This window comes from Protomyctophum bolini (genome assembly GCF_963924005.1).
Source record: "Protomyctophum bolini genome assembly, chromosome: 10".
Classification (NCBI taxonomy): Eukaryota; Metazoa; Chordata; class Actinopteri; order Myctophiformes; family Myctophidae; genus Protomyctophum; species Protomyctophum bolini.
This window is the reverse complement of record NC_137871.1, coordinates 40,560,026-40,581,414: the sequence shown is the minus strand read 5'-3', so window position 1 is coordinate 40,581,414 and position 21,389 is coordinate 40,560,026. Positions and strand designations below refer to the sequence as shown.

General features: G+C 40.0%; 1 protein-coding gene across 2 annotated transcripts; it reads right to left on the bottom strand.

Moving 5' to 3' along the window:
* Positions 1 to 334: 334 nt before the first annotated feature.
* Positions 335 to 21,231, bottom strand: slc30a9 (solute carrier family 30 member 9). Of its 2 annotated transcripts, XM_080774262.1 has the most exons (18): positions 21,098 to 21,228; positions 20,500 to 20,666; positions 20,014 to 20,217; positions 16,601 to 16,648; positions 16,231 to 16,330; positions 14,629 to 14,721; positions 14,426 to 14,508; positions 14,211 to 14,269; positions 13,577 to 13,641; positions 11,828 to 11,986; positions 11,249 to 11,384; positions 9,650 to 9,689; positions 9,475 to 9,546; positions 8,806 to 8,913; positions 8,159 to 8,324; positions 5,921 to 6,050; positions 4,060 to 4,173; positions 335 to 2,419 (listed from the first exon to the last, which is right to left on the bottom strand). In XM_080774262.1, the coding sequence occupies exons 2-18, from the start codon at positions 20,609 to 20,611 to the stop codon at positions 2,375 to 2,377; spliced, it is 1,734 nt and encodes a 577-aa protein (XP_080630388.1). In that variant the 5' UTR covers positions 20,612 to 20,666; positions 21,098 to 21,228; the 3' UTR covers positions 335 to 2,374. The 2 variants fall into 2 exon arrangements, with proteins under 2 accessions (XP_080630388.1, XP_080630387.1); XM_080774261.1 differs by having other exon boundaries at positions 20,500 to 21,231.
* Between the last annotated feature and the right edge of the window lie 158 nt (positions 21,232 to 21,389).

The following is a 21,389-nucleotide window of genomic DNA, read 5'->3' as shown; positions in this document are numbered from 1 at the left end:
TAATGTGATGCTGCCATTACAACTGAATTTCCCTCATGGTATCAATAAAGGTCCATCTAATACAGTAGGACGTAGCTATGCTGTTATGCTATAATAAACAAAACATATCCTTTGCCATGTTTATAATTTAAGGTCTGCATCTTAACCAAAAAACACCTACTTTAGGTTCCTTAACATTAAGATTACTAAACCTAATTATTAAAAGTACATTACCACTACATTAAGGTAATACTAATAACTTATTTCTCTTTGCTTCTGCAGCCCTAGTAACAATCAGTTGTCCCCTAACTATAGCTGACCTGAAAAACAAACAAAATGATGACACAAGTTAACGCTTACTTCTCTTTATAGACACTTTCACAGCCCCGCATGTACTACTCAGTCACACAAGACAGAAAATATAATTTAATAAATTAATTTAAATTTATTTAAGTCCTTCAGCAGTAGTAACTTACAACGTCCTAACCAAAGGGAAATATAACATCAATTAACAGCTTTAAAAAATATATAATGTATATAAATCCACACCTGCTGAAACACCACAGTCAGTTCACTTAGCCATTCATTCTTGGGCTAAGCTTGCAGGTATGACCCTTACTTCAACCTCCATAGGCTCGCCTGTAACACCATCACAGACATCAAGTGCAGAATAAAAGTAAAAGCAGGCAGTCGGAGTATGAGAAGCAGATTTGAGCAGAAACACAACTGCGATAACTCCTTTGCATAAACTAGTGTGTACTACCAGAACAGTGGCCTATTATTGAATGCATGGAGAAAGATCAGCAGTGCTGAGGAACATGCCACCATGTCGGCTAAGGAACAACACATTGGGAGAGTATAGTGTCAACAGAAACATGGTGGTGTGTCCATCATGATCACCATCTTTATCACTGCTAATCAGTCTCTATACATAACACAATGGCCCTTTATTGTCACAATGTTTCTATTTCCACAAACCACTGAGGATGAGGAGTATGAACTTAATGCAGGTAGACCATTTTAAGTCTATAGTTAGTTTGTACAGATGGTCACTCTGTTTGGTACCATGTTTATTTACTTGCCACCATAAGACATAAGATGAAATTGTTCAGCATGTAGCATTTCACAAGGTGGTCCACTCCAAAAAAAGGCTAGCCCTCGATCACTATTATTTACAAAAGGGGGCATGTGCTTGTTCTGTGTGGATGTGTCCATAGAGTACTTCATCTTTGGAACAATACAATCGGTCATCTACTGACAAGCCGCCGATGTAGCATGATACGATTCTCATCAACTTTAGAGAACACCACAACTGTATTAGGAGAGAGAGGGATCTCACAGGCTTACAACTGCACTGCACTTATTCATGTATATCTCTCCTGTGCTTTAGAGATCGACAGGACAAATGCATCATTTATGAACAGTAAATGTGTTATCCATGCTTCTTGGGAACTTTTCAAGTGCCTCTCTGATGCTGACTTGGGTTTGAGAATATAATGTGACTGAGTTACCCGTCATCCTATATTGTGTTCTGCGCGTGTGGAAAAAAAGAGTATATATTTCATACTCTACTATATTTAAGTGCTCCATTTCAAGATTGGTCAGCTCACTCAATTCAGTCAAACACATCAAATAAAAAGACCCTGAAGAGCTCTTGAACGAGAACATTGCATATCTTTGCTCTAACTGTAAAGGGCCATCCACAGCACACCAAGGTCTATAATAATCATCACAACTCCATGGCATCATTGTTGCCGTTATAGCGGTGGTGTACTCTGCCTTCCACTTGAGCTAGAAGTTTCACATTTATAGCTATAGTATTAGGTGTGGATGGCCGTTAAGTCTAGTCACAACTAAATCATACCTTCTCTTAAATTATTGTTTTGTCTATGTAAATCTGCGTAAGTGCTCTGTACGCAGCTTTGTGGTAATTTCCTTTGCACTAGAGGAAAACACTACCAAGAAAATTCAACAGGGTTAGATTTACTAACAGATAGGCCTACTGGTCCTTTTTTGGGTATGAACAAGTCACGACTCCATCTAAATCCAATCCCATTCATGTGGGAATGTGGACACAAACCAACAACTATGAAATGGGCCTATTGTATAAGGGACCTTTTTTACACTCAAGGTTAAATTAACATGGTGATTCTGTGTATGAACTGAGACCAAAAAGTCCCATGATGAAATTCGAGGAAACCATAATGGTGACAATCCTCAAGACCTTTTATGAAAACCATGAACCCCTCATAACAAAGCATAGCAAAATGTAATTAACAGAATGGCTACTGTGTGTGTGTGTGTGTGTGTGTGCAGACAGCTGGGTGCTGGGCTAAGTCACCCTTTCCTCTCCTGGCTGTGTTGGGGCGTTCCTTCAGTAGAGACCCAGAAGGTATTATAGAATCTCCAGGTCTACGTGACGTACCTCAGGGTTCCGTTGCTGAAAATGAGGCAAAAAAGAAAGAAGTCTTTCACTGTATAGGGATGATGGATGAAATACAGGATTTGTACTTTTTGCTGGACCTGGATCAGGCCTAGAATAGTAAGTGTCACTGAGTGACTGAGTGAATCATTGCTCATTGTTTGAAATGCATGCATGACAGTTACTCCCTCATGCTCTCAGGACATGGAATTGGAAAGGCATGTGCAGGTGGGTAACTCATTTCCGTGTTCAGGTCAACACGGAAAAGTACGCAGTTTCATTTTTCCAAAACATTCCATTGCGTTCAAACCACAGAATTGTCTCAAAGGTTTAACTTTGACAAATGGCAAATGTTAATACAAATTCTTATTTTAAAGTTTTTCTGACGTGCATGCGATGTGCACATGGATGCGCCCATGGTTATTTATTCTTTCAATAGAGCGTCGTAGTCCCTCCCCCTTTCAGAACGAGTGGCCCAGGAAATGAATCGCAATGCATTTTGACCATAGGCATTTCTTAAATTATTTATTTAAAGACCTTTTAAGCAGCGTATGAAGCCAACTCTTGTCGTGACAAATCATGACAACACACACAATATTTTGGACCAAACTAATAATTACAAAGAAGAAAAACAACAAAAAAAGTAACCTGCCGGTTTTTTCTACTTTCTAATTGTTTGTTTGGTCCAAAATATTGTGTGTGTTGTCATGATTTGTCACGACAAGAGTTGGCTTCGTACGACGCTTAATTGTATGTAATGTAATGTATTTTTTTTCGTTTGTTTTGTATTCATGGACATATCCTGTTTCTTTGAAGATTGTGTTTTAGTGTTTGTGCTACCATTTACCTGTATGGAAATAAATATATGTGAATAATTGTGTTGAGAATACGACGTCGTAAAGAAAAATCAATATAGTCTTTCAGCAGTACCTGTGGGAAAGCCTGGTTTCCGTTCAGTGCTCATATCCGTTCTAGAGCCTGCCTATTGTATCCAGTAATTTGCTCACACCACACAGTATATGCATGCACACAAAACATTTCTGTATCCGCTCTAGACTGGATATGCAAACTGCAAGGTTTTGACTACCTGTCAAACAAACATGTTAATAAAGTATTCAATCAATCAAAAATACAATTCTGGTACTAAAGACAACAATTGAATATAAAGGACTCTCTTCCAAAAACTAATGTCTCCTAACAGGGCTAACGTTAGCCAATCCAGACAAAAATAATCTACGACTTAAAAGCAATATATTTTGAAATAAGTTTGAAGTAGTTTGAAAAGTTCTTAGAGACTGAAATGTCCACCTATTTGGTGGTTTGTAAGGGAAAACATAATATGATTCCCCGATGCCGTTGTTTCAAGCATTGTTGACATTGTCCACTCATTATGTGTGCACTATAGTGCAGTCACTGTGCGCTGCTGTGTGTTTAACCGGCACAGTCATGTGACTGCCTGTGGCTACGATTGAGAAATAAACGGAATTCCACGTTCCTGGCATTAATATGTTAAATAACTAACAAAACGAATGTTACTACCCACCCACCTCTGGTCTATTGGTAACCACCCTCACATACTGTATTTGTGGATGGTATAAGATGTGAATGTGATTGACAAGAGACAATGTTTCCACACCCTCTTCCAGATAGTACTGTACCTTGAGTTCTTTCTCCAGTCGGTCTACCTCTGCACCCAGGGTGTCGATGATATTCTCTCCATGCTTCAGCATGAAGGACTCTAGTTCATCTGCTGTCTTCACCTGTTGAATTTCCTACAAACAGTACACAGCATTTAGTATTATAATTATGAAAAGAAATCACAATCTTGTGAAGTGAGCGGTGAATTTCATCACAATGACGTCTGATCAGTGACGTAGAGTCTGTGGGGCCCCCATGAGGAATTGGACCAGGGATCTCGGCCCCCATGAGGAATTGGACCTGAATATATATTCACATCGGTTCGTCCCGTTTGTGCCACACCGGGTCGCGCTCGTTCGCGCAATTCTCGTCTTGCATTGACTTTGTATGTAATCGCGCCGCTCGAACCATCCAAGTCTGGCACCTTAACACGTCTGTTCTCCTCACTGTCCGGGGCGACAAAACACAGAACCTGCCGAGGCGGACAGGACTAGCCTGCAATCATGGCATTTAAACATGCTCTTCTGTTTATAAACTAAACACTGTGACACGTTTAAAAAGTGTTACAATTAAGTGTTTAGAACCTAAACGCTTGAGTTTGGGTTCTAAACTAAAATAATAACAGTCCCAACCACCATACAAGGGATAGACAAATCAACCGCTGGAACAAACAGTAGACACACAATAATACCATACAGAATCATAAAGGAAACACGCACAGACAGAGGACTTCATTTACCAGTGAGCAGTGTATTATGTTCAACAGTGAAACCAAACCCAAAATCAAATAATAAATGTTCAAATGTTTTCTTGCTGACAATGTTCAGTTCCCACATCACTCAAGTGTGAACCAATAATGTGCACTTGCAGTATGACGCACAAATAATGTTCAGGCACGCAACACCAATATCAGACATTTAATGAATGTTCCCCAAACAAATAAAAGAACCAGTCAGTCAGAACGTCAGACAGTCACGGTCAGAGAGCTGTGGAACTCACTGGAATCCCTTACTTGATGCTTAGTTGATGCTGGTTGGCGTATCCTCATCGAACCCTCCAGGAGGGTTCACAGGGTGTGGTGTTGACTAACCCACAGCGGGCTACAAATTACGGACTGTTTGTCTCTCACAAGGCAGGCTACACACGGACACGACCAGCGGACAGCCGAGTTGACAGCTGTCACCAGCAAACTCCTCGAAGCGCGCACCCGTTCCGTTCATTCATTCTCGTAGCGCACGGGCACGTGGCGTAGGATAGTGTTAAAGGCGCAGAGCGCCACACTAGTACTATAATTTACGGAATCCGTGTGTCTGTCTCACAGCGATTTGTTCTGGCGTAAATCAGAAAATACCTGACAAGACGGTCTTAAACCTGGTGTGTGTGTCACATATGAGCCCGAGGTGAGTCAGACAGACCAACGGTCTGATTAGCCATCCCAAACCTCTGCTTCATGGATTGGCGTCGCATCACGTTTGTGCCACTAACAAGCCATTATACTGTAAATCCCTGTTTGGCCTAACTGATTGGCCAGGCTCCTGTAACGTGTGTGTCACATGGCAAATAACGACTTGCATCATAGCTTCAGCATGTTTAAATATATATCCGAATAAAAAATCCCAAAAGTTATATCTTTCAGAATAATGACAAATCATGTGCAGATTGCACCACCTTCGTATCAGTGGTAGAATGTGTATTGTGTATATTATTAGGTTCTGTATATACTGTAACAATAGTCCAACTTTCCTGAAGGTAGCATATTACCAGTTTGATGTTACGGTTCAATTTCCCACTGATTTGTTTGATTGATCTGCTGCTAAGCCAATCAAATTAAGCTATGGCACCTTTGAGAATCTGGAACCTACCGTAAGCTTTTATACTTACATTGAGAATCTGGTCGATGTCTTGCTTCTCCAGGTAAGACCGTGTCACTACACGCCCGTCAAAGTCAACTTCTGCTTTGAAACGCACTTTACTTAATCCAATATCAGTGGCTTTGACATCATGAATGGCCCTGGAAATAATGAAATAAAAGTCAAGTGTGAAAATGTTGTAATATAAGGAGTGTCTTGTCAATCAAATATTTCTCTGCTACACTGGTGCTCTTCTTATTTATTGCACAAGCAATAGTTACATGCCTTCTTCATATTAAACTATGCACCTTCAGTTACTATCTGCTGCTATTTTAACTGCCTCATCCCTTTACCATTTTGTCTCTATAACCATGCACCTTATGTATTCTCTACTCATATTAGGAATATTGTTTGTTCTGTTCCTTGTTTATTCTTCCATATAATATATATACTGTATATTCTTTTTGACACTTCTGAAATGTTTTCCTTCTTTTATTTTCATCTATATCCTTTTCCGTTTCCTGAAAACTGCCAATATTTAAACCTGTGATATGACAATTCCAGGTAAGTTCGTTGATTTATTTACGTATAAAAGTAAACTTCAAGTTTAAAACAAGGCATCTTTGTTAAGCACCTGATTGGATTTTGGCTACAGTGTCAAAACAAAGTTCTTTCCATTGGTGGGGGAACAAAATGCACATTGTTACTGTACTGTAACTTTAACCATATTAATGTCGCTCAAAGGAAATTATTTATACTTTGTTGTACACCGGTGCCATTAAGCATTATGACTGTCTGCTTGAGGTAGTGTCTACTAAATTTCATAATGAATTAAGCATTATGACTGTCTGCTTGAGGTAGTGTCTACTCATTTCATAATGAATTAAGCATTATGACTGTCTGCTTGAGGTAGCGTCTACTCATTTCATAATGAATTAAGCATTATGACTGTCTGCTTGAGGTAGTGTCTACTCATTTCATAATGAATTAAGCATTATGACTGTCTGCTTGAGGTAGTGTCTACTCATTTCATAATGAATTAACCCATTCTGACCGGGAACCCATTTTGGTGTATAGCATCATGTTATGCTTTAGCTATTGAAAAATAGCAGATCTACAAGCTCATAGCGCGCCACCGAGTGGCGCGCTACGAGCTTGTAGGTCTGCTATTTTTGAAAAATCGAAGAACGACTGACATTTTTAGAATCTGATCTCAGGTCAGAATGGGTTAATCAGACCAGTGTGTGTCCAGTGGAAACCTCGTATGAATCTGAATGGGTTAAGCATTATGACTGTCTGCTTGAGGTAGTGTCTACTCATTTCCCAGAACAAGACATTAACTGTTGTGTCACTGAAGTGGCAAACAATTATGTTGTCCATCCATGTCACTCTGAACAGCCAAACCACTTATCACCCAGTGATAACCACTTATCACCCAGTGATAACCCTAACCCTAACCCAGTGGTGATTCATGCAGTTACCGTTTTTTGGCTCAGTATCGCATATCCTGTTGGACATAAGCTTTGTGAGGCCCTCCTCTTCTACAACAGAGATCAGTTGCACATCTGTGGCGATCATTTTGGCATTTAAACCTGGTCATGCTTTCTTGCCGAGTTCTCTCAGTTATGTGAAAGCCCAGTCCAAGTAGTTGGGCTAGAACCGATACCGCTGCAATAATGTAACGTCACTGTCAAATGTTTTAAATCTTAAATTATTTTTGCATTGCTCAAGTGCATTCGGAGTAAACAAAATCGCAAAGTTTAGTGGACTGACTCTGTGATTTCTTATGTTTTCGATTGTGTTTTTGTTTGTTTTTCAGGTAATTATATTAATTTCTAAAACGGTTAGTCCAAAATACTTGATTCCGATTGGCTGGTTACCGTCACGTGACCGGTGTAAATTTCACCGATAACCCAGGCAGCCCCGTAAAGACATCAATCGCTATTCTCCCGTCACATAGCCTACTTGCAGAGCACAACAAGGAAGTGATGTGGCTCGCTCTGGTGGAGCAAAGCGTAGCTACTTTTGTGAATTCAATAGTTTTATTAGGTTAATATTGCTATATGTTTGTTTGTAACCGTTTTAGAAAAGCAATAAGCCACTCGAGGCCCCAGCTTACCGGGTATTTTACAATGGCTGGCCCCCAGCCACTGTAAAATACCCGGTAACCTGAGACCTCTCGTGGCTTATTGCTTAAATATAGATTAATAAGGGCTGTTGAATCATGTTACAGCAAAGACAGCTGGACTGTACATCCATTTTTGCTGACCTTACAGCAGGATCATTCTCTAGGAACTCTGTGAGTTTCTGCACGTGCTCAGGCTGTATGGAGCGTCCAATCAGCGCCTCTGTGTTGGTGTAGATGAGGAAGACGGATACTGCGCCCAACAACGTGCCCACGCCCAAGGAACCGAGGCTGTCATAGAGCGGGTTGCCTGGATGAATAAGGACAAAAATGGTGACTGGGATAAAAAAAAACATTTCGACCTTTCAAGCCGTTGCTATATACGGTATATAGCAACATTAATTTGTTTAATTATTTTTAATAGAGATTTGATGTTTTTCAGAAAACATGCGTCAGGATTTAGAAGCCGTTTTAAGATTTGGCCTGGGGTCTAAATGGGTTAATACATACAATAAGTAATATTAGAGGATTAATACTGGATCAATAAACCAATAATCTCTCAAATATCCTTCCAAAGGACTGGAAGCTAATGCTGAGAATTAGCTTCCGCTCCTTTTACTTGAATAGAAAAAGAGTTTCTCGAACAAGCAACTAGACAGCATTGTCCAGGGAAAAGAAAAGATTTCTCAGTGAAAAGAGAAGATTTCTCAGTGAAAAGATGTCGCAGTGTAAGAAGTTGCACTCTGGACGCTGCGACCTATGTATAATATCATTACCAACTATGTGTGTACCTGTGAGTGAGGTGAGCCCCATGCAGCTGGCGGCCATGATGACACCCAGTACAGCAGCAGCATCCTCCAGCAGCACCACGTTAGTGCTGGGGTCCCGACTCTGCATCACTGACCGCAAAAGGACGAGAGTAACAGGAAAACATCATAATTATTTGTGGGGAAAACACTTATGAGATCCTTTGCAAATGATGCCCCGCCCCCCCGCTTCTTAATCTCTTTACAGAATTTGTTCTAAAAACTGTATTACGTAAGGTGTTTGTTTTTCCGGACCAATATTGGTGCGAATTTCGGAGGATGTATATAAAAGAAATCGACTTCATTTTATGTCAATTAAGTTTGTTTATTTAGTGTTTCGTCCGTATAAGGTTTTTTCGGACCGGGGTCAATTTATTTGTTTTCTGCAGCTGTCTAGCGGGGTGTTGGTGACAGGCTGACGGCTAGTGATAGCCCCTACTTTCGGATCCGCAAAACGCAGCGAAAACAAAGAAAAAGCACCAGTATGCAACCACATTCACTGTGTTTTTATATTTTTGCACTTGTTTAATCACTTACACTTTATAATTGGTAATTGGTATTAGCTGTACAAATGCATCAGTGTCTTATAAAGTGACTTTTTTTTTAAAGTCACTTTGCAAAGAAAATAAATAAATTATGAGACAAGAAACAAACCATATTCATAAAAGGTCACATCATGCTGAAGGGCACTCTTCTTTATCTCATTGATGGCAACTAGCAGTGTTGCTAAAAGAGACAGTGAGACATCATGGTTAATACAATATCCAGCCACTGTGCCTGCTTCATGTCAAGTGTATGTCTGATTAAGACTTAATTTCTAGAAACTTACCTCCTTCAGAGACCAAAGAGCCAGCCAGAATACAGTATGCCTAAAACAATTACAACAACAGTTACAACAACTACAGGGGTCTAGTCCATTTGTTGCCATTGATTCAGATATTTATATAGGTTATTTTAATACAATGAGTGCCACCTGGTGGACGTAAGTGGTAGTGCTTGGGTGCCACGTGATGAGAAGGAATTAAATAGTCATTCAAAAAATGAAATGGAACATCTCTCTCTCTCGATATTAACTACCGGTATTGAATTACATATTTCCATTTTGCACCAATATTATACTGCCATGTCTTAATAAGTTAATACAGTGTTGCTTTTTACAAATAAAATAAGCAAATTAAGAAAGTTGATCACAAAGTTAGTGTGGTATAGGCTACTTTGATAGGAATGCGACGCGATTAAGAACACCTGCCTGGGTGCTGTGAACAGTGAAGAATGATATAGTTTCTTACCTCGTGGCTCGTGCTTTCATTTGAAGAAAGAATAAGTATAATCCAATAATTATAATCCAAGGTTTGTTTGTCTGGAGATCCAACACTATGTCATATTATTACAGTAAGTAAACTTTAAGAAGAGCTGGTCATTGTGCTGCAGAGTGAGAAGCTGCTCCGCTCTGCTAATTGATCTGACCTATATTTGCAACTGACTGGCATGAGGTAGGCCTAATTACTTATTTGGCAGCACCTGCAATGACAATAGTAACCTTATATACACATTTCAAAAGGCTTTCATATACTATTAATATTTTTCTAATAAGGTTTGTCCATAGATAGAAATGTGATAATCTTTGTATAGTTTTGGATATTAATTAATTAATAGTTAAAGCACACAACCTCGCATTTCTCCCAGGCAGCTCTGATTGCACTTAGTCTATTGCGTTTCATTCCTCAAAAAGCGTCCGCTTTTGGTCCGCGAGCCATGCGTGCACCTCGCAGCAAGCTCTGCTGCGCTGTCATAAAGCCTCGATTAAATGACGCTTTATTTCAGTCAATTTTATGGCAAGAGAAGCAAAATGCTGTTCGTTTACACTTGACAGCGTGTGCCGTTTTGATTGGCAAAACGTATATATATATGCCTTATTTAGCCTATTTGCTTTAGTTTTTCGTTTAGTTCCATAGAACCTAGAGGGATGCCTACATGTGTCAGGCTTGATTGGTTGCGCTTAATAAGAGTTCATGTTATGGTCGGGTGGTGTTTTTTCCACGAAGCCTCTGACTTTATTTCAGTTATAAATGTTACACGAGAGAAGCAAAATGCCGTTCGTCATGTGCTGTGCAGTTTTGGATTATATTCCTTTAATTGATGGAGAGGTAATGCATGCCTGTGTCAGGCGCTGTTGATTCTGACATCGTCAGGCATGTTCATTCATGTTACGGTTCGTTTACAATTGACAGAGGAGTTTGGATTATATATATTTTTTTATATTTGATTGAGAGAGGTAATTGAGAGGCGCCATTTAATAATTGTTAAATAAAAGACGAATCCAATATCTACCATTTGTATCTTCTGCAGCTATATCGCTGTTTTATTATAAGCCTAATTCATTGTGCGTCACTGCTCGCCTCTCGCCTCACACCTGGCCCTCACTCACCCATAACAGAGACTCAATGGGCTGTGGGTGCAGCAGTCCCATGACTCCATGGTACCACGACAGCCCTGATCCCATCATGAAGATACCCACTCCACTGATGAGGGAGGCAATGTAACGCATATTCGAGAAGCCATAGCTGAAAAGTCACAAAGAACAAAACGTTGACATGATATTGAATAACTTTTTTTCCTAGATTAATTTGAAGCAAACCCTATTACTTCTCCAACAGAATTAGTAATACTACTAACTACTCTTACTACCAATTTGATTGATATTATTGATATTTGGGCACCAAAATTTGGTGCCCAAATGCTGATTTGGCGAAAAACGCCACTGAGCAACTTCCACTGACATGAATAGCGGAGGGGGCGGAGCTTCGCGCCAGATCAGTCTCTATCCTTTTAATACTCTATGGTTAGGACGGACATTGCTGTTCGTTGGAGTGGTTGCACCACTCAAATATGTATAATTGAGAAGTAGTGAAAATAGCAGATTTAGAAGCTCGCAATGCGGCGCATGTAGATCTGCGGGCAAACGTCTAATCTCTCTTTTGGGTCTCCCCAATGACCTAGCACTTACGGGTGATCAGAATCAGGGTTGCGGATCGACTGGCTGATTCCCACTGCGAGCAGTGCCTGGTTGCAGGTATCGGCCAGGGAGTGGATAGCCTCAGAGAACATGCTAGCTGATCCAGTGTACACCCAAGCCAGAAGCTTGAAAAGGAAGTTCAGCCCATTGCTGAGGACAAAGACATGAAAACATGAAGCACTCAAGAGAAGAATGGGGGAGGGGGGACATATTTTGTAATTGTTTTTTGATGGACATGATTAGTTTACTTTACTTTCACAGAGATAAGACTTAGTATCTAGACATTACAGTGGAGTAAAGTGGGGGGGAGAGGAGTGATCAAATTTCATGATACACAATTACAAAACAATTACTGTAGTGTAAAAAAAATACAATGTGTAACAAACAAGGGATTAAAAAAATTAAATAACATTGGGTTAACAGTGAACCAGAGCATGCTGGTTTTAAATGGGTATTACGTTGGGGTAAGTAACCTATCAGTTACTTACCCCATTAAGCTTTGAATTTCCGGATATTTTTTCGTTTTTTGTTGCATGCGTGATCCAATATTTAAATAGGAGGCCAAGAGCCAAACTATATTTAAAACGATCACTAATTAGCAGTAGGCCTCCCACTCCTAGTGACTACAGTGGAGTTTATAAATATATTTTGTAATAGTTTTGTCAGGCCTAAATTGTTCTGATCATGTGAGGAGAATATAGTAGTGTTGGAATTTGGAAAATACCCCTTGTCTTCTGTATATTGCTCCCAAGAAATTTGTAACTGTAGACCTGTGATGTTTCGTGTCATCAGACAGGCACATCGTTGGCCATCATCGGGCATACAGATTACAGACCCAAAATGACACGTTTCACATCACAGGTGGGTATACACTTCATACACACATATAACATGCAGGATATTTTTCTCTAAAATTGGAACACTCACATCAGAACAATCGGAATGTTAAAAATCTGCTAAATGTTCCCTTTAAGAGCAACTGATTCCCATGTGTCTTGAGATGGCAAGTGCGCACACACAGACTATGATGCGGCCCAAGCTGTTCTGCACGTGATTGCACATGCCTGTTAACCGAATCATGCTAATCAAATTGATCTGTACAGTACTCCATTGTGAGAACAAGTCCCGTTGTGTCTGACCTTAAACTGGCTGGATCTTCTGCATTATGGTTTATTACCTTTTCTTTTTACTTAACTTTAATTTCAGCACATTGATATACAGTGTTGTTTAACACATTGAGATATGTCAGGCAATAAATAATTTTATTGAAAGAAGGGGGGAAAAATTCTGTAAGAGAATGGTGATCTAAATTATTTGAATAATTTGTGAGTTGTGATTCAGATTTTAGTACGAATTGTGCTGCACTACGAGAAATGAAATGTCCTTGCTTTTTACATTAAGGCTGTCAGATTGGATCTAAAGATTATGCCTTGAACAGGAAAATGCACACAGGATTTGATATTATTTTTCAGCTACGACTCCCAAGACCTCTGGAACCCTTGTGCCACTGTTCTTCTGGACAACTGAAGGCTGTTGATAACATCCATTATTTCAGTCCTGTTCTACAGTTTGTGTGCCCTTGTATTCTTTCAAAATAGCGATGTGGGGTGCCCATCCGATTTTAAAAAAGTTTTTAATTTGAATGGTATGAATGGTTGTTTTCAAATTGCTCTGGGATTGACCGATCAGTTGATCCCTGGGCTACATGATGTTGGAGATAAAAGTTTATGAAAAACTTACATGCAAATAGCTACCATTACCACTTTCCCGGGCCCTTGTAGAAATATTGCCCTCTTCGATCGAGGCTGTATGAAACATAAAAATGGATATCAAGTTTAAAAGACATGTAAGTATTTCAATATATAATAGTGGTCATTGAGTGAATCTAGAATATGATATAATTATACTGTCACTGTAACTTGGGGATTGATACTTTCATTACCCACACTTGCTTCTTTACCAAATCACATTTAAGAATTAAATAAACCCCTATGATGAACCCACCAAACTGATGGTTAGAAATATTTGCAGCAATAGCCCAAGTTCGAACAATGCTTGGCTTGTACAGTGCCATTGATCTTTCTCATTTTACAGACAAAGCATTCATTTTCTGGCAAACATATTGAGCAGAGTACAGAAATCACCATGCCATGCATGCTGGCAGTGGCAAAGCAGAGAGGTGCACTGCATAGAACCATTCAGAGCTCAGCATCATACAGTAAAGAGGGACAACATGAATGACTTTGTCATGGAGATGGACTGGTTAGAAAGGGAAGTAATGGGGACAAAGGTCATGTACCAGTCTGTCACACATGGCAGCACCATCAAAAGCAGGTATTGGATGGATGACAATTTTAAAAGCACACACACTTACCTTAGTGTATCCCCAAAAATCTTTGTACTCCTTCAGCAATTGCTGATTTCTGAAAATATCTGGAGGATAATAAAGAGACGAGAGTAAGGCAATGACTGCAGGCTATTTCATGATTTACAAATCATGTGCTATTTCCAACCGCAAATCACTTCATGCATAATACAATAAATAAACACACAAAGTGTGTAAAACTGTAAAGGAGGGTAAACACCTACTTTCTTGATACTCTCTCTCCATCTCTTTCCTGCCTTTTCTCTCCCTGGCGAGAGCTTCAGGACTTCCCCATACATCAAGTGCTCTGAAAGTCACAAATTAGAAACATTAAAAGATTCCTTTCCCTTGGAAACGAAATTGAAAGCAGTGAGTGAGTACGTTTGAGTAAAAGTGGTACAATGACTAAAAGAAGCCTTCTACTAACTTGGCCTCCACATCAGACCGTAGAAACACAGTAAAAGCCTCTGTGTCGTCATGGGGACTGCGCCGTCTGATCTTCCTCAGTTGCTCCAGGTCACTGTGGTCACAATGCATACGGAAGAGGTCATTAATGGAGAACCAATTCATCTTAAAGCGCTAAAGGATATTTGAAGATCTGGATCAGTGGATCCAGTCCTCGTCTTCTTCCCAATACGACTGGGCAATAGTACTGGGTTGTGATGTCACATTGGCAGAATCTGCTTTGTTTGTGTATCTTCCTCCGTTAATTAGAAATTAATAATCCAAAAATAGTCTCTCAAAGCCACTCTTAGCAAATAAATGAACAGCAACAAAGCTGATTTATAGCAAAATTGACTTGACGTAAATAAAAAATAAATTCTGTGCCAGGTTTTGTGATGTGAAGTTTTTTTTGTGACCCTTTGATATTTTAACAGAGTGACATTGAGACCTGTTTCACCATGCAATGCAAGTCAATGAGGAGATATTTGGAATATCAATTTCAAATCAATGGAGCAGGACACCTCACCAACTGGACTAGTTATATCCTGAGTCTGTCAAGGTAACTACACAACCCAAACCTCCACCAAAGTGCCATAGAGATATTCACTATTGCCTGTCAATATTCAAGGTTAATACCTATGATTTGAATTTCAATAAAAGGCCCTCAGTAAGTATATATGTTAAGTCATAACGCATGTTCCAAGCAATTTCCCTCAGGTAGGATTAGGCTGTGAAAGCTTTTCACTTTCATGATTCACCCCAGGACTCTTATTTAACTATCAGGACAATGGAGTTAGCACAAGTCAATTTATATATGTGGAGATTATGTGGAGAATTAACTGTGCAGTTTAAGGCCAGTCCACACCAATGAAACTCCTTGCAACCTTTATCCCCAAATGCCACCGGCCTGCAACTGGTCAGTCCAGACCGCTGCAAACAGGTTTACGTTACATTGGTGTGGGCTGGGCTTCAGTAACATGCCTCTTTAAGCCATGCATTAAAGTCTGTCACGACAAGGTTAGCCAGTCTCCTGTTAGCTAATCAGTGCAGTGCATTTACTCATTAACTCAATGTAATTTACCACAGCAGTGGTCAGTGGATATTACTGTACAGCTCACCTTAGCAGTGGGTAGGTTACTATGAGCAAATCACATGTAAATGTGACTTTGTTCCTGCATGAGCAATAATACTGCTAAATAAAAAATTATTCTATACAGTTTGTTGTTTTGCTTGAGGTTTGCCTCAAGAAAAACAACAAACTGTATAGAAGAAGTGTTTATAATGGATTACAACGTAATGCAAAATGCAAATCAATTTGTCTAGTAGTCGTGCTATGAGTTAGAATAGAAAATGACGACATACCAAACCATTATTATACCATAATAAACTAAATGATTATACCAAACTTAACAAGATCTAAACTGTGGCAATCATTTGAGGTGCGCGGCGCCAGTGGTTCCGATTGTTGGTTTTAAACTTTTAATTAATACATTAAGAGATCCAAAAATATCTTAATTTCCCTGTCCTCATACTGAAACAGTGATAAAGAGATCCTGTGGAAATAGTGAAGTGAACACAGACTTACCTTGGCTTGAGGCAAAACTCATTCATGGCTCTGACTGCAGTGATGAAGTTATTTTTTGTATATTTGCTGCCATAATCCCTCTTCTTCAGGACAGCCCGAACTGAACACAGTAGAAAGAAATATTTTTGCTTATTTGCTTTCAAGGCAAGCCAGTAAGGTTCTAAAGAATCAGATCAATTCAAATCTGCTCATTAGTCAGGTATATTCACATTTGCTCTGTAGAATCAGAAACATTTGATAAAAGACGGAATGTATGATGAAAGAACAAGTTGTGTCTGCGATACATTACAACATACATTAGAACACCGACATACAAATGTATGGCAATACATTAGAAACAGTTTCCCACAGTCAATTATGGCAACATTACCTTTCACTTGAATTGCCTCCACTTTAGTCAACCCCAGTAGTGTTGGGCCTGAGAAAGTAAAAAGTAGTGATTGTATCAGTTGGAAATACATTACACAAAACTTCACCTTCTTGTTCGCACTCTACACATCGGATTTCCACTTCAACTCCGAGACTTGTCACCTTTTTTTCGGACACCACCATGGTGGTCAGCCATTACATATCTCTGGCGGCAACGCCGGCAACACTGCTGAACATGTGTGGTGAGGGACTTTGTGCAATGGAGCGAGGCAAACCACCCCCGGCTTAATGCCAGCAAGACCAAGGAGATGGTGGTGGATTTACGTATGACCAGGAGAGAATCCCCGGTGCACAGCACCATTAACGAGGAGGTGGTGGAGGTTGTGGACAAGTACAAATTCCTAGGAATACACCTGAACAACTCTCTGGACTGGTCGGACAATGCTGTGGCACTTCACAGCAAAGGGAAGAGCAGGCTGTTCTTCCTGATGACGAGGAGGCTGAGATCGTTTGGCATGTGTAACAGAATATTACATATGTTCTACCCGTCTGTCATGGCAGGCTCTGTTGTGGGGTCTCGCCTGGTGGGAGTGGAGGAGGTGGCCAGGGTGACTGAGAACTGCAACTAAGATGGACACGATCCTGAATAATTCCTCCCACCCCCTCTACCTAGAGATAATGGGGTACCGTACTGGAGCTAGTGCGTAAACGGCAGATTCTCCCTCCCGTCTCGCAGGTGTGAAAGACTTGGGAAGTCCTTTGTGCCTTTTGTGCTGAAAGGTTACAACGAGACACAACGGCCGCTTGGCTAGGACAATGAAAGCATAACCTGGATTTGTTTATTTTATTATTCTTTTTCATGACTCTGACCTCTTTAAGACATTAAACAGTGTTTTTTCCACATCTCACGCTTTCTTGCATAGACCAATGGACACTTTTTGTTTGGCTTTGCACTGTTGACTTTGTCTTTTTTCTTATGAGACGCAGTAATACACTTTATTATGACGTACTTACTACTGATCGACTGTATATACGTTTGTTTATCCTTGTTTGCCCGGTTTATTTTATTATTATCGTTTCTTGATGCACTTTGCTTTTCCTTCTGCCTTGTTTCTTATGTATAATACAGTACTTTTTTATCCTTCTTATCCTTACTTACCGACTGATTTACCCCCACAGGATAATAAAGGTATCTATCTATCTAGCCACAATTTGCAACTCTAGATTATTTTATAATGGGATGAATCTAGAATCTAAATTCATCCAATTTGCAACTGTGATCTGCTTGTATTAAATTACGTTAAACTCACCAACATTGCAGCTGTAGGGGAAGCTGATAGGTATTTCTTTAATTAGGTTTTATTGTTTCATATTTTTATGTTCACATCTTATAACCAGTAAGACGCGCAAACGCGGGAAGCGAACGCAGCTCGTACATATTTAAGTTAAGTTATTTTTAAGTTTTTTAACTTAGCCATAACCATATAAGGAGTCCCCAAAGCAGCTATACGTCCAAATATGGAGTGTGTTGCATCAATCACAAACAAATCACTCAGCTCCATATATGGGCACAAAGGTGGGACACACAGACAGACACACAGACAGACAGACAGACATGATCTGCTAGGTCTCATAGTAAGTGCTCACTGCGTTCGCAACTATGTTAAAAATACCTTGTTATTGTCTCTTGTATCTGTTTGCCCAGGACTGCCCTGTCATGACAGTGATGTCATATCAATATTTGCGTGTGTATTAATTCCACTATCAGCTGTCACGGTGTCACCCACTCCCGGGGAAATATGATTAAATGGGAAAACATGGCCGGAAAACAACACGACAACAACTATGGCCTTAAAGATGAGAATAAACATACTCTCTCACCCCCTGTGATAAAAAGACAAAAACAGAATCCTAATCACGGAACATGATTAAAGTCGAAAACAGGATTCAGACAATCGGACGCCCATGACAGCACGATGACACCTCACTCTGATGGGACCTTAAGTTTCAACCTATTCAAATGTGACAGCTGAATACTGATGACATATTTTTTGGTATAGTTTGTGCAAAATTATGTGACATGCCATTCAGAGCTAACCAGGCTAATTCAGAGCAACTTTTGGAGACTTCTCGCTCCTCTATCCTTTACAACTTTACTGTACACACTCTGGATCTGAGAATACTTACTAAAGAAAACTTGGAAATATTTTAAAGATCTTGTTGTGTCCAAATCCTTTCAGGTCTTTTCAATAAACTAGAGTTTGAGTCTTTATTCCTGAGTTGAAAAGGTTTTCTGGTAATTGGTTCTCACTTTTTCAGTGCAGATTATTAAGGTGGAGGGATCTGGTCTTTATTTTTTATAGCCTCACTTGTAAAGAAATCTGTCAGAAGCTTTAATTATCCTCTTTCAAACTGCAAATCGTTTGTTTCATAAAAATCCACCATAGACATGTTATGAGCTACTTTCTGTCAAGACATTCTGTGCAGGTTATTCTATTTCAAAGTGTTGGAGTTTGGAAGCGCTTGTCGAAGTAACTGAATGGACCTGCGTACCACCTGTTTCGAATTTTCACATAATGGAGGCAGCAGCACGACCCGTTAATAAAAAGTACTTCCAAACTCCAACACTTGAAAAAAATATCACAGCATGGAATTTCTTGCTCATAACATTCTACAGTGGATTTTTATGAAACAAAAGCTTTGCAGATTGAAAGAAGATAATTCAAGCTGGGCCTACAGCTGCAATGTTGGTGATTTTAACGTCATTTAATATAAGCAGATTGCAGATGCAAATTGGATGTCAATGGAGGGTATTGCAAATCTAGATTCATCTCATTATAAAAAAGAATCTAGAGTGGCAAATTGCAGCTACTATCTATCTATCTACTTGATTGACGGAAAACAAATCACTATAGTGGAAATTGAAAACGCCTTAAACGGAAAGTGAAATGATTAAAGGCATTATATTTCTGTAATATCATTACAATTACACATTTGGAATATTTGATTAAGCCAAGTAGATTAAATCAAGTTAATGAAAGATGCACAGCTCTCTGCACACCGACATGTTTAGCAATATGCATTATTCAGGATGTTGTGTTCTATGGGATAACACAATTACAATAACATGTAACATTACATCACCTCTTTAAAGCACATGCAGCTCAAGTCAAATTACATCACCTCTTTAAAGCACAACTTAAACCCCATACTACTAGTCACTAAACATGGCAATTTTGTAATGTCAGAAGAAAAAAGAGGCCATGAAACTATATGTTGTGATTGTTGTCTCCTTTGGATGTCGCTTCTCAACCATGTCATCTAGTATCATCCAAATAGCTAAGCATACACCACTGGACGATTCCTTAACACAATGGCACAAATATGTGATCAGAAAATGCAATACTTTGTTACCTGGTGATGGACCTGTGGGAGATTTTGTGGCTCCAGCCAGCACTTTCTCTGCCGTAGGTGGAGGACCACCAGAGCCTTGTTTTGGGGGATCATCTTTATTACCACCAGAGGTAGAGTAGAACTGGACCTGACCCAATGCTAGAGAAGCCACTCTGCAGTCTGGAAGGCTGAACCATAAACTATGTATGCCTCCACTGTGCCAACCTATGTAGAAGAATGTGACAATAGCTTCATTGACGTGCCTGAACATAATAATTGAAGGGTGTTGAGGAGTGTATTTCTTCAATAAACCAGCAAAAATACTGATGTGATCATTTTGTGATGCACTATAGCACGTTATTAAATATATTCCAGTTATTGACTGCCGCATATACCTTTACTACTAGGCTAATGTGACTCAGCAAATCAAACAAATTTCCACCCAAGACTTTAGGTTACAGTGTTGTGAATTGTGATACACATAGCATGTTCACAAGTTGTCCTTACCATGGGTCAGCAGCGGAACTCTTGGTGGTCTTTGCGAGAGGGGTGCTCTCTGCTGTAGGTAGACCTGCCTGCAGAAGACATTCCATGGTCTGTGGGCCAGGCAGGGAAACATCCTCACTGTGGCTGGCGGGGTTTACGTACAGTGTTGCTGGGATAATAAGACCTTCCTGTAACGGTGTTGCCAGCACATCAGTCAACTTGCCAGGCAAATGGCTACAGTAACTGGTGGCCAGTCACAGCCAAGTTAACAGCAACTGTTTGGCTAAAGCATCACTTCAGTGGAGCTGATCCGTGGCGTTGTGGCACTATTTAGGAATCAGTTAAAATATATATACTTGGTAAACTTTGGTGGTCAATAGTTTGACTGAAACGACTGTCATTGACGCTAGCCACAGGAGTAGCTAATAGTGTTACTGGCTATAATTCTAATAATGTTGGCAGCAGCCAGCAGCTAACAAACAGTACCTAGCTCCACCGTTAGCCAGAGAGGTAAGCTAATCTAGTTAGCCACAGTAACCGGCGCGAGCGCAAATGACACCACTACAGTTTAAAAGACAGCTTTGCGCTCTCGCATTAAGATACTTCAGAAAAGCCCTACTTCTCTATTGTGACATTTGTTCCATATCGACTGAATCCATAATGATATAATCCCATTCGTGGTCAGACCGCTTGAAAGTTGCAATGAATGCCCATTGCCCACCACGGGCGTTACGTAGAGCTACACAAGCTGCGCACACCGCACACAGCCAGTACAAAACACACTAGTGTTCTCGTGCTGTTCTCGTGAGAACATGATCACTTCTCGTTCCGCTAGATTCTTACAGGAAATGCGCAACACAGACCGTACAGTGGTTATTTTCCCATTAGTTGGCCAACTGTCCAGTGTCCAC

Bases quoted from the DNA above. Each gene is read 5' to 3' on its own strand.
- slc30a9 (XM_080774261.1), bottom strand. From the start codon at position 20,611: ATGTTTCCCTGCCTGGCCCACAGACCATGGAATGTCTTCTGCAGGCAG. The intron at 13,642-14,210 runs GTAAGTGTGTGT...TGTTTCATACAG, and splicing joins ATTTTTGGGGATACACTAAG to CCTCGATCGAAGAGGGCAAT. The intron at 9,690-11,248 runs GTGAGTGAGGGC...TAATTGTTTTAG, and splicing joins CCATTGAGTCTCTGTTATGG to GCATACTGTATTCTGGCTGG.